Here is a 13000-nt window from a genome sequence, read left to right on the forward strand (position 1 = left end):
GGTAACTTCAAAAATAAACAATAAAAATAGTCTAATTGTTTTTTAAAAATGGAATTACCAGTTAAAAATCTTCCCACAAAGAAATCTTCAGGCTTAGATGGCTCCACTAGTGAGTTTCATAAAAAATTTACAAAGAAAATAACTCCAGTCTAGAACAAGCTCTTCCAAAAATATAAAAAGAGAGAATGCTCCCCCATTTTGTCAGAATCGCACACTGAGTCATAAAAACAACAAAATAAAAATAACCCCCAAATCAAGGGAAGTTACAGGCCAGTTTCACTCAAAAACATAGCCAAAATCTAAACAAAATATTAGCAAACAAAACCTAGCAGTGTATTCAAACAATGGCCAACTCAGATTTATTCTGGGAAGGTAAAGATGATGTTAAAAAACAATTAATGTTAATTCACTACAATAACAGAATAAAGAAAAAGTCTTTGATCATCAATAGAGAAAATCATATAATCATCTCAACACAGAAAAAGTCTTTGATAAAATTCAGCACCCATTCATGACAAAAAAAAGCATTTTTATTTCTAGCAAACTAGAAATAAAAGGGAACCTCTTAAACCTGATAAATAGTTTCTACAAAACCTACATCAAATAACATACTAAATGAATGCTGAAAGCATTCTCTGTGGGATTAGTAATAACACAAAAATGCCTTCTAAACCACTTCTATTCAGTATTGCACCGGAGGGGCTAGCCAGCATAGTAAGACACCCCCCGCCCTGTAAAAAGTATGATTAATTTTCAAAAGTATAAGGTACGAAAGGGAAGACACAAAGCAGTCAGTATTTGCTGATTACATAATTATTTATAGAAAATTCAAAAGAATCTGAATATAAGGTACCAGAATTAACGAACAATTTAAGCAAGATGTCTACATAGATAGTGGACTAAAATACAAAAACTATTTGCATTTCCATACACTAGTAACAAACTGTTAAGAAATATAATTCAGAAAATATTCCATTTGCATAACAGCATACGCTTACCAAAACACATGGAATTGTACACTTAAAGTAGGTGTGTTTTATTGCATGTAAAGTATATCTTAAATAGCTGTAGGAAAAAGGACACTACTGATACTTTTTGTAACAGCAATTACAAATGTCAAGTGACATGAGAGTTAACCTAATATATAAAGACTTTTCTGGGGAATAATTATAAAACTTTACTTAAAGGTATAAAAAGATATTTAAATAAATGCAAAGACACATTCATGGAATGAACGCTTCAATACCAGAAGGATGTCAATTCTCCCCAATTTGATCTGTAGATTCAGTGAATCTCTGATCAAAAATCTCAACAAAATGTTATGAGGAACTCAATAAGGTGAGTCTAAACTTTGTATGAAAGAGCAAAGAGCTAACAATAGACAAGACACTCCAGAAAAAGTAGATTACTTATTCCTTATGGTAATTAAGACAGTGAGATACTGGCATAGGGATGGACAATTCGACCAAAGGAGCAGAATAAAGAAACCAGCAGCCAGCCTGTGCATATTTGGAAACTTCATTTTTGACAATGGTGGCATTGTAGTCAGTGGGGAAATGATGAATTATCTAATGAATGACCCTGAGACAAGTTATTATTCAAATACAGAAAGCGAGGGGCTGGGGAAGAGAACTGGATATTCTACATCACATCACACACAAAAATCCATTCCAAATGAATAAAAACATATGTGAAAGGGCCATCTTTAAAACCAAAAGAAAAAAGTAAGGAGAAAACCACTATAATGTTGAGAGGCAGGCAAGGAAACACACGAACCAAAAAGGAAAAAGGTTAACAGATTTAACAAAAAAATTTGCATTATAGGCAACAGATAAACTGTGCTATGGAACACTGTGTAGGGGTGGGGGACATCTTTTTTCCCAACAAGAAGAAAGCAATGAGAAACCACAGGAAAAACAACAACTGTACAAGAAAATCAATCCAGTTAAAAATTCAGTAGGAATGATTTTCAGTAATCAATGGTAGGTAAGAAAGAAGAGCCCAGTGAACTCCAATGAGAGAGTAACTGCACAAAAGGATCCACAGAATCACAGCACACTATGTGACTGTGTAATGAAGGATACTCACTGTAAATGCCATTATTTGGTTTTATTAGATTTAACCCTTGATCAATCTCAGAAGACTTAGTTATGGTTATCAAAGAGAACAGAAATATTATCAGCTTTGACAACATAAAAATAAGGGCATAGATGGCAGACTTTAGGAAGCAAAGGAAAAGTAGACAGAAGGTGCTAATTTTCTGTTTACAAAGTGGAAGTCAAAAAGAAGTTATAAGAAATAGAATTTTTAAAATATTATTTAAAATTAAAAAGGTAACCAACTTAAAAATGGTGATATAATTATGAAAAACAGGGATGCATTGGTACGTAGAGTTAGAAATGAGGTTGATTCCTTACACCACAAAAGTAACTCAATAATGTCTAAAACTGGCTGGGCGCAGTGGCTCATGCCTGTAATCCCAGCACTTTGGGAGGCTGAGGCAGGTGGATCACTTGAACCCAGAGTTCAAGACCAGCCCAGGCAACATGGCGAAACACCGTCTCTACTAAAAATTAAAAAAAATTAGCTGAGCATGGTGGCCTGCACCTATAGTCCCAGCTACTTGTGAGGCTGAAGTGGGAGGATCACTTGAACCTGGGAGGCGGAGGCTGCAGTGAGCCGAGATCACACCACTGCACTCCAGACTGGGTAACAAAGTGAGACCCTGTCTCAAAAAAATAATAATGATAATAATGTCTAAAACTGAGAAGTCAAGAAATGGTGCTCCAAACATATTATGTAGAAATACAGAGATAACAATTAGTAGATTTAAAACCCAAAGGACAGTGAAGTGTGGGAGGGTATGTTGCATTCATTATAAGCTCTTCCGGATGACTGAATTTTTAATTCACATGCATGGATTATTTTAATAAATATAAACAGGTATCTAAATAATTGAAAGAAAAAAGGAAAAAAGATCAAGATTCTCTAGAGCTCATTTAGTCAAACTACCTTCCATCAGGGAGGTGAAAGAAAATGAATGCCCACTCCAACAGAAAAACTTCTAAACACCTGATAAAGATTCGTGATCCAAAACTCTACCAAATTTATTCATCAGGGAAGCATAGTATCATCATTTAATTCAGAGAGAAGAAAGCAGTTTACAGGCTGAATCTTACCCTTCACCGTTTCTCTTCCTCCCTACTTTACTTTCTCTATTTCTCAACTTTATTGTTCTCCTCTAGCTTTGCTTTACTTAGCTTGAATATTCAACTAAATACATATCAATAAATACATACAAAATACCAGTTTTATTTGTAGAATATAGTCTTATGTTTCTTAATTTTCCCTCAATACAAAAAACAGCAAATCAAGTTGATTTTCATTTCCATGTTGTCTACATTAAGTCCCTATGGGCATTACTGCTGTAGAGAAAAAGATCTCTACCAGTGATTTAAGGAATGAACCCAAAACCACAAAAGGCAGCCCAGCTAAAACCAGAACAATAATTGCTCTTCAATGGGCTCATGTTTCTGGAGGCTGCCATATTACTCAGGCTTCAGCAATCAGGAGCTAGGTTTCCATGTGGACACTTACGGTGATTTACAGAGAAGAAAGCCTGAAGTCTTAAGTTCCCCCAAAAGAAAGTAAAAACCCAAAAAGTTGAATGTTCATGTTAAGCGATGTCTGGTTTTGATCCACAGGAATTTCACAAGGCCCCCATTTCAGTGTGATCCACATGCACACCCAGGGGTGTACTTACACTATATGTGCAAGGTCAAGTGGTTTCTCTGGTTGCTCAGGAAAAACAGGATGCGGGGGTTCTCTCGTGGGTACACACCCCAAAGATTTACTAATTGCATGGCTCAGCTTCTTTGCAGGAGATTTCTGTGTAAAAGCAGAAAATAGTAAGGAATTAACCCTTCAAAAGAATGCAACGAACTTAAAAAAAAAAAAAACTGTGACAAGAGTGTAAAAACATCTTTTCAAATACAAATCAAGTTTCATTACAGTCAATATCATTGGGCCTTTCAGAAAGGAACCTCCAGTTGTTCCAAGGTCATCTGTGGTCCTTCATTTCTGCAGTTCCTCCTTCATGTTTACCATAAAGTCACACTATCAAGTAATGTCAACTTTGCTTCTGGACATCTCTGTGTACTCTTGGCAAGAACTCCCTCCTTTGATGCTTCTGGATCCTTTTTGCTAAGATGTTAACATTAATTTCCTGATCAGAGTCGGAACTTTTTGATGGAGGCCGGGCACGGTGGCTCACACCTGTAATCCCAGCACTTTGGAAGGCCGAGGTAGGTGGATCACCTGAGGTCAGGAGTACGAGACTAGCCCGACCAACATGTTGAAACCCCGTCTCTACTAAAAATACAAAATTAACCAGGCATGGTGGTGTATGCCTGTAATCCCAGCTACATGGGAGCTGAGGCAGGAGAATTGCTTGAACCTGAGAGGTGGAGGTTGCAGTCAGCCAAGATCACGCCATTGCACTTCAGCCTGGGCAACAAGAGCAAAACTCTGTCTCAAAAAAAAAAAAAAAAAAAAAAAAGAACTTTCTGATGGGCTACAATACTAAAAGGCTAAGAGCACATAGCTTATGCATGTTAGCAAATTAGCTAAGTAAGTCACATCCCCCAGATGTTAGGATATTCCCAAATAAACATGAGGCAGAACATTTGATATTAGGGGTCTGGTTATGCAGTCAGATACAGAGTACATTCACAATACACAGGCAGCATCAGACCCAGGACTCTATATTACAAAAATAAGTTGGCATACCAATGCATTCTTCTGGAAGGTAGAATAATATCCACCAAAGACTACCAAGTCTAAGATTTGATCATAAATATGCACAAAAGTAAACAACATGCCACAATTAGGTTACATAGAATATTCACTTCTCAAACTCATATTTAAAGGAGGCTCCTTTTATACAGATTATACCGTCCACCCAATTTCTCTAAAATAACACTGTTAACTGAGATTTTCTTGGCAGGACATTAACTGTAAAAAAGTTTAAATATTTCATTCTGCTGCCTCTGCAGTTTATTATCATATGTGTCACTTTAATTGGAAAATAAAACATGGCTGCAGCTGTCTGCCTCATCAATGCCACGTCCCCAATAGACTTCTATATGCTGCTTGTTGTAGTACTTTAACACAAAATAAACAAAAATCTGTTTGCCTGTAAGACCATATAGGCACAGTTAATGAATACTTTATAATAAAGACTGAATAATACAATTTCTTCAGAAACTTTGTATACTGGCTCCAAATCACCTTCTACTATTCCCTTCAACACATTAAATTCTGGGAAAACTTGGTCAGGCACAGTGGCTCACTCCTATAATCCCAGCACTCTGGGAGGCAGAGGCAGGTGCATCGCTTGAGCCCAGGAGTTTGAGATCAGCCTAAGCAATGTGGCAAAATCCGGTCTCTACAAAAAGTATCAAAAAACTTAGCTGGTGCGGTGGCATGTGCCTGTAATCCCAGTGACTCGGGAAGCTGAGGTGGGAGGATCGCTTCAGCCCAGGCCGACGAGGCTGCAGTGAGCTGAGATTGTGCCAACTGCACCCCACCCTGGGCGACAGAGTGAGACCCCGTCTCAAAAAAAGAGAAAAGAAAAGAAAAAAATTCTGGGAAAAGTCTAGATGTAACCTAATTTCCTGAAAGTATATAAAGCGAAACATAGCAGAAATTCTCAACTTCTCCCCTAACTTCTTTCCATTTTCCTTTTGCCCAACAAGTCATGATGTGACGCTGATTCTTCCCCCACTAAAACAGTTTCTGCACTGCCCCCAGAGATCATGTCACTCTTCTGCTTAACATCCTTCAAAGGCTGATAGTCACTTACAGAATGAGATCTAAATAAATGCCTTCATTTTCCATACAAAAGCTTTCACACCTGACTCCTGCCTCTCTCTCTTTCCACTTCCCACTCACGTAAGTGATGAGCTGCTCACAGTTGACTCAAAATACACCGTGCTCTTTTGGGTCTCTGTATCTTGGCATGTGCCTTTCCCAGGTCTCCCTTTCCCAATCTATCTTTCTGTACATTTTTTGCTCATCTCTCAAGTCTGCTGGTCAGCATCCTTTCCTCTGTGAAGACCTTCCTCACTGCTCCATACGACAGCAAGTGCCTTTCCAAGCTACCCATTTACCTGTACCTGTTTCCACTGTTGCACTTACCATGCTATACTGCTGCTACACTGCAATTTTTATTTTTATTTTTATTTATTTATTTGAGACGGAGTCTCGATCTGTCATCAGGCTGGAGTGCAGTGGCACGATCTCGGCTCACTGCAACCACCACCTCCCGGGTTCACGCAATTCTCCTGCCTCAGCCTCCCGAGTCGCTGGGACTACAGGCGCGTGCAACCATGCCTAGCTAATTTTTGTATTTTTAGTAGATATGGGGTTTCACCATGTTGGCCAGGATGGTCTCAATCTCCTGACCTCGTGAACCACCCGCCTCAGCCTTCCAAAGTGCTGGGACTATAGGCGTGAGCCACCGTGCCCAGCCCCATACTGCAATTTTTAATTTGTTCGTCCATCTCTGTTATACTGCTGCTTCTGAGGGGCAGGATCTACATCTTATTCATCTTTGTATTTGAACAAATTATTTACCTAGATGAATTTTCCAGATTGCTTTTACCTACCTAGTAAAACCATATAAATCTTTTTTTTTTGAGGATTACAAGTAGATGCAATCAGAGGACATCAAAAACACCTTACTTTTACCTTTATAATGAAAACAGTACATCTGTCATCCATGTATTAATTTCATGATTTTTTGCTACATCTGCCATTAATTCATGCAATGTATGTGAAATGTATTATCACACAGACTACTTTAGCTCCATCCTAAAAATAATAGGCATGAAATAGAAAGGTAAAATCAATACATCAGGATGAATTCCAAATAATTAAAACACATCAAGGGAAGCTTGGTATGTATGAGAAGGAAAAAAGACTGAAATAAAGACATGTAATTAGAGTATTAACTAAGGCCTAGGAGAAACCAAAAAAGAGATTGCCCTAAAAATTTTAAAACTATGTATCCAATTAGGTTGTCTAAACACATAAATAAGGGATTTCCTTAAAAGATCGCAGAGTGATTATGACTTGGACCTGAAGTGAATTTTGATAATGAGTTAGTTTAGGAGGCTACTATAACAAAGTCTCTAAGCAAGAGTTTGAAAAATGCTGTGTCATGACAGGAGCATTACCTCTTCTGTCCAGTCAGCCCCTAGGACGAGGCCCCAGACTTGAGAGTCGACAACTAAAAATTTAAGGAAGCAAAAAGGAACGAGGACAGAAGAACACTACACGTGCAGGACCCGGAGTCTCCTCCACTTCATTTAAGCTCCTATATCAGAGATGCTCTTTGAGGTCTCTATACTTTCTCCCAACTTGCACTCTAAAACTGATTTAATGGAGAGGTCTTAACGTAGAAAGTGAAATCTTCTCTAAATACTGTTAGGCAATGATTTTAAATAGGATATTATGTTTTCAATACTGTAATCCCCTTTACCTAATTTCAAAACATTTCCTATCCTCTCTTAAAAACACTACAGGTTATATTTTTAAAATATACCAGGCTGGGCATGGTGGCTCACGCCTATAATGCCAGCACTTTGGGAGGTCAAGGTGGGAGGATCACTTGAGGCCAGGAGTTCGTGATCAGCCTGGGCAACACAGCAAGACTCCATCTCAAAAAAAAAAAAAAAAAAAATAATAAAAATATATATATATATATATATATCCAAACACTAGCCAGGTGTGATGGCACATGCCTGTAGTCCTAGCCACTCAGGAGGCTGAGGTGAGAGGTTCGCTGGAGTCCATGAGTTTGAGGTTGCAGTGAACTACAATAGTGCCACTGTATTCCAGCCTAGGTGACAGAGTGAGACCCTGTCTCTAAATCTACATATATATACACACACCAAAGAGTATAAAATGTGTTTGTACAGTTTTTTTTTTGTTTTGTTTTGTTTTTTAGACACAGTTTCGCTCTTGTTGCCCAATCTGGAGTGCAATCGCTTGATCTCGGCTCACTGCATCCTCTGCCTCCTGGGTTCAAGTGATTCTTCTGCCTCAGCCTCCCTAGTAGCTGGGACTACAGGCATATGCTACCACACCCGGCTAATTTTTGTATTTTTAGTAGAGACGGGGTTTCACCATGTTGGTCAGGCTGGTCTCAAACTCCTGACCTCAGGTGAACCATCCACCTCAGCCTCCCAAAGTGCTGGGATTACAGGCATGAGCCACCACACCCGACTGTACAGTATAGTTTTAAAAGTTATAAAACAGGCTGGGTGCGGTGGCTCACGCCTGTAATCCCAGCACTTTGGGAGGCTGAAGCGGGCAGATCACGAGGTCAGGAGATCGAGATCCTGGCTAACACGGTGAAACCCTGTCTCTACTAAAAATACAAAAAAATTAGCCGGGCGAGGTGGCGGGCGCCTGTAGTGCCAGCTACGCGGGAGGCTGAGGCAGGAGAATGGCGTGAACCCCGGGGGGCGGAGCCTGCAGTGAGCCGAGATCGCGCCACTGCACTCCAGCCTGGGTGAAAGAGCAAGACTCCTTCTCAAAAAAAAAAAAAAAAAAAAAAAAAAAGTTATAAAACAAATACCTACCTACCCACTATTCTGCCTGTGAAATAGAACATTAGTCACTCTGAAGACTCCTTATGGACCCTCATCCCAATACTATACCCCACTCCCACTCTGCCTCCTCCTCTCCTGATAATCACTACCCTGGATTTTGTATTAATCATTTCTTTGACTTTATTATCTTAGCAATTATGTATAATACATTGTTTAGATAGGTATAAAATCTGTATAGTTCTCTACATAGTCTTCTGCGAGTTGCTTCTTTCACTCAGTTATGTTACAATTTATCCATTCTGATGGATGTAATTGCAATTCATTTTTTTCACTGCTTGATGGTATTTCGTTGGCTAATTACACTGTAATTTATATATCCATTCCACTGCTGACAAACATTTCGGGTGTTTCCATGTTTTCCATTCATTCGCAATGCTGGTGTAACTTTCCTGTCCATGTCTCTTAGTGGCCATGTATAAGAATTTTATAAGAGTGGAATTACTGGCTCATAGTGTTACGCACATTCAATTTTACTAAGCACTGCCAATTTGTTTTTACAAAGTGGTAACATTAATTTCCACTCTCATCAGCTGTGTGAGAGTTCCTTAAACTTCACATTCTGGCCAACTTTGTTATTGCCAGACATTTTAACATTTGCCAAGCTAGTGGGTGATGAATGGTACTGTGGTTTTAATTTGCAATTCCCTGGTTATTAAAAAAATTGAGCCTCTTTTCCTATGTTTATGGGCCATTTGTGTTTCTTCTTCTGTGAAATGCCTGTTCCTGTCTTTGTCATAGGGTTGCACTGGATTGCCTTTTTTTTTTTAACGCATTTGTAAGAGTTCTTTGTACTTTTTGTATTTTAACCCTAGGAAAGTTGTATCTTACAAACAACTCCTATTATGAGGCTTGTTTCTCACTGTACTATGTTTTTGATGAACATCTTTAAATATCAGCGGTCCCAATTTAGTAATTTTTTCCTTTATATTCTGTTCTTTTTGTACCTTAAGAAATACTTCCCTTCCTGAGGCCATAAGGTATACTCCCACATTACCGTCTAAAACGTTTTATAGTCTTCACTTTTCATATTTAAGTCTCAATCTTCTTAGAAATAATGTCTTGATAGGCATCAGGAAATAATCCAATTTTGTCCTACATTTACTACTTACATTTAACAGTCCATTATTTAATAAATGGACTATTATTACGTATATTCTTGCTGGATATATATTCTGTTTTTGTCCCTATACCACCACCAGTGATTTTATGACTACAGCTTCCTCCTGTCTTTTCAGGAAGTGCAAGTGCCCTAGACGTACATTCTTCTTTAGGGGTGTGTTCATTATCTTCGGCCCTTTGCACTTTCCATTTAAGTTTTAGAATCAGTTTGTCATTTACCACCCAAAAAATCCTGTTGGGATTTCCATGGGAACTGATCAAATCTATAGATAATTCTGGAGAGAAGTGACATCTTTGCATACTGACCATTCCTTTCCATAACTGCGTTCATTTCCCCATGTATTTAAATCTTCTTTAATGTCTTTCAATAAAGTTTCAAATTCTTCTCCATAAAGGATTTATATGTCTGTTCTTATTCCTAGTTATTTTATAAACAGGTTTTGTATATAGCAGCCCTGTTCTTTTTTATAAGTTGTGATAAAACATACATAGCATAAAATTTACCATCACAATCATTTTATTATTATTATTATTATTATTATTATTTTACAGACAGGGTCTTGCTGTTGCCCAGGCTGGAGTGCAACACTCAATCATTAAAAAATGTACAGTTCAGGCCGGGAGTGGTGGCTCACACCTGTAATCCCAGCACTTTAGGAGGCTGAGGTGGGTGGATCACCTGAGGTCAGGAGTCCAAGACTAGCCTGGTCAACATGGTGAAACTCTGTCTCTACTAAAAATACAAAAAATTAGCTGGGCGTGGTGGTGGGCGCACCTGTAATCCCAGCTACTTGGGAGGCCGAGGCAGGAGATCACTTGAACCCGGGAGATGGAGGTTGCAGTGAGCTGAGATCACACCACCGCACTCCAGCCTGGGTGATGGCAAGACTCCATCTCAAAAAAATAAATAAATACATAAATAAAAATAAATAAATAAGTACAGTTCAGTAGGGTGAAGTATATTCACGTATATTCATGTTGTTGCTCAACCAATCTCAGGAACGTTTCATCTCATAGAGCCGAAAGCATTTGAAAAATGCCCTTTGCCCCCTCCCTCCAGCCCCTGAAAACTGCCAATGGACATGTAGGATGCTTCCGTCCCTTGGTTATCATGAATAGCGTTGCTATGAACATGAGTGTACAAACATCTCTTTGAGACCCTGCTTTCAATTCTTTTGGTTATATACCCATAAGTGGAATTGCTGGATTATATGGTAGTTTTGCTTTTAACTTTTTGAGGAACCACCATACTACTTTCCACAAAAGTTGCACCATTTTGAATTCCACCAATAGTTCACAATGGTTACGATTTCTTAGGGTCGCCAATAAAATGCTGAAAAAAAGTGGAGATAACAAGCCTTCTCGTTTTGTTTTCAATCTTAAACCTTTTCAACATTTTGCCAGTAAATGTAAGAGATGCTATCAGATTTTACAAATACTTTACATTAGGTTAAGGGAGTTTCTCCTACCCATGGATTACTAAGGTTTTTGTTGTTGTTCCGTGTGTGTTTAAATTGTCAACAGATGTTGGGTTTTTTGGTTTTTGTTTTGAGACTGAGTCTCACTCTGTCACCCAGGCTGGAGTGCAGTGGTGCGATCTTGGCTCACTGCAACCTCCACCTCCTGGGTTCAACCAATTCTTCTGCCTCAGCCTCACCGCGCCCAGCTTAGATGTTGGGTTTAGTAAATATTTTATATGTGTCTTTTGAGATAATTATAAGGATTTAATCCATCAATCTATGAATGTGGTAAATTATAAGAATATACCCTTAATTGCTGAATAAAACCGGTGTGGTCATGATATATTATTTTTCCTAAACACTGCTGAATTGAGTTTTCTACTATCTTCTTCATGTTTTCATTTATATTTGTTAAGAAGATAATGGCTTGTAATTTTCCTTTTCTTGCTGACTTTTAAGACTTTGGTACCAAGGTTATTCCAGCCTCAAAAATGAAACTGGGAATGCTCATTACTTCTTACAGAATCTGGGAAATTGTGCATAATACTGCAATTATTCTTTTATTTGAATGTTTGCTGAAATTCACATAAGTCACTCAGGCCTGGTTGTTTCCTTTGTGTAAATATATTGAGAAAATTCAATTTCTTTAATAATTATGTTATTATTTGAGTGTTCTACTCCATCTTGAATCAGTTTTGGTAAGCAACGCTGTTTCAGAAATTTGTTAATTTCAACTTAGCTTTTAATAACCAAATGTACAGTTCTTTTCTTATCTTTTTGCCCTTGATCTCCCAGAGAATATAGTCTATACGATATTATACTAATTTTTTTGAGGCTTCCTTTATGTGGTCAGTTTTTGTGTATTTGAAAAAAAAATGTGCAATCATTCATTGCTGGATATGTTAAAATTATCCAGTTTGAAAACGTATTTCTCAATCTCACTGTGTTCCTATTAGCTTTTAATTTATATATCTGTAGAACTTTTAATTTTGTCTTTTTATCTTTGATAAACCATCTCTGGTAAGGACTTTATAAATATGATAAAAATATACAAAGTTTAAAGTTTACCATTCTAACCACTCTGGTAAAGATTTTTGCCTTAAAATCCTTTTTCTAAGACTAATATACTTTCAACAAATTTGTTTTGATTAGTACTTGGCCTGGTATGTCTTTTTTATTCTTAACTTACAAGTTCTCTGTGTCCTTATTTTTTGGCTGTCTCTTGTAAACAGCATAGAGAAAGTTTTTTTTGTTTTTTTTTGTTTTTTGAGACACAGTCTTGCTCTGTCGCCCAGGCTGGAGTGCAGTGGCACGATCTCGGCTCACTGCTACCTCCGCCTCCCGGGTTCAAGTGATTCTCTGCCTCAGCCTCCCGAGTAACTGGGATTAGAGGTGCACGCCACCACGCCCAGCTAATTTTTGTATTTTTAATAGAGACAGGTTTCACCATGTTGACCAGGCTGGTCACGAACTCCTGACCTCAAGTGATCTGCCCATTTTGGCCACCTAAAGTGCTGGGATTATAGGCATGAGCCACTGTGCCTGGCTGAGACAGATTCTTAAAAATATTTGACAACTGTTGCTTTTTATCTAGAAAATTTAATGAATTTATTGATTAGTAATATATTTTTATTCATTTTTATGGCTTATCATGTCATTACTTGTTTCGTCTTTTTCCTATTTGTCCTTTTCAGGTTTTATTTTTCTTATTTTCCTCTTTTGGAAATTTGCTCTTTGAGTTTA

The 13000-nt window shown here is 38.0% G+C and overlaps 1 protein-coding gene across 27 annotated transcripts in view; it reads right to left on the reverse strand.

Annotated features, from left to right (window-relative positions):
- DTNB (dystrobrevin beta) overlaps positions 1-13000 on the reverse strand; it is a 297564-nt gene that overhangs the window by 156013 nt on the left and 128551 nt on the right. For all 27 annotated transcript variants that reach the window (XR_004027095.1, XR_004027093.1, XR_004027094.1 and 24 more), the window contains one exon: positions 3764-3888. Coding sequence is in view for 24 of the 27 variants with exons in the window: in XM_030800614.1 (XP_030656474.1) it covers positions 3764-3888 (125 nt within the window). In the remaining 3 variants the exon portion in view is untranslated. The remainder of the gene's footprint in view (positions 1-3763; positions 3889-13000) is intronic.

This window comes from Nomascus leucogenys, chromosome 19 (assembly GCF_006542625.1).
Source record: "Nomascus leucogenys isolate Asia chromosome 19, Asia_NLE_v1, whole genome shotgun sequence".
Taxonomy (NCBI): domain Eukaryota; kingdom Metazoa; phylum Chordata; class Mammalia; order Primates; family Hylobatidae; genus Nomascus; species Nomascus leucogenys.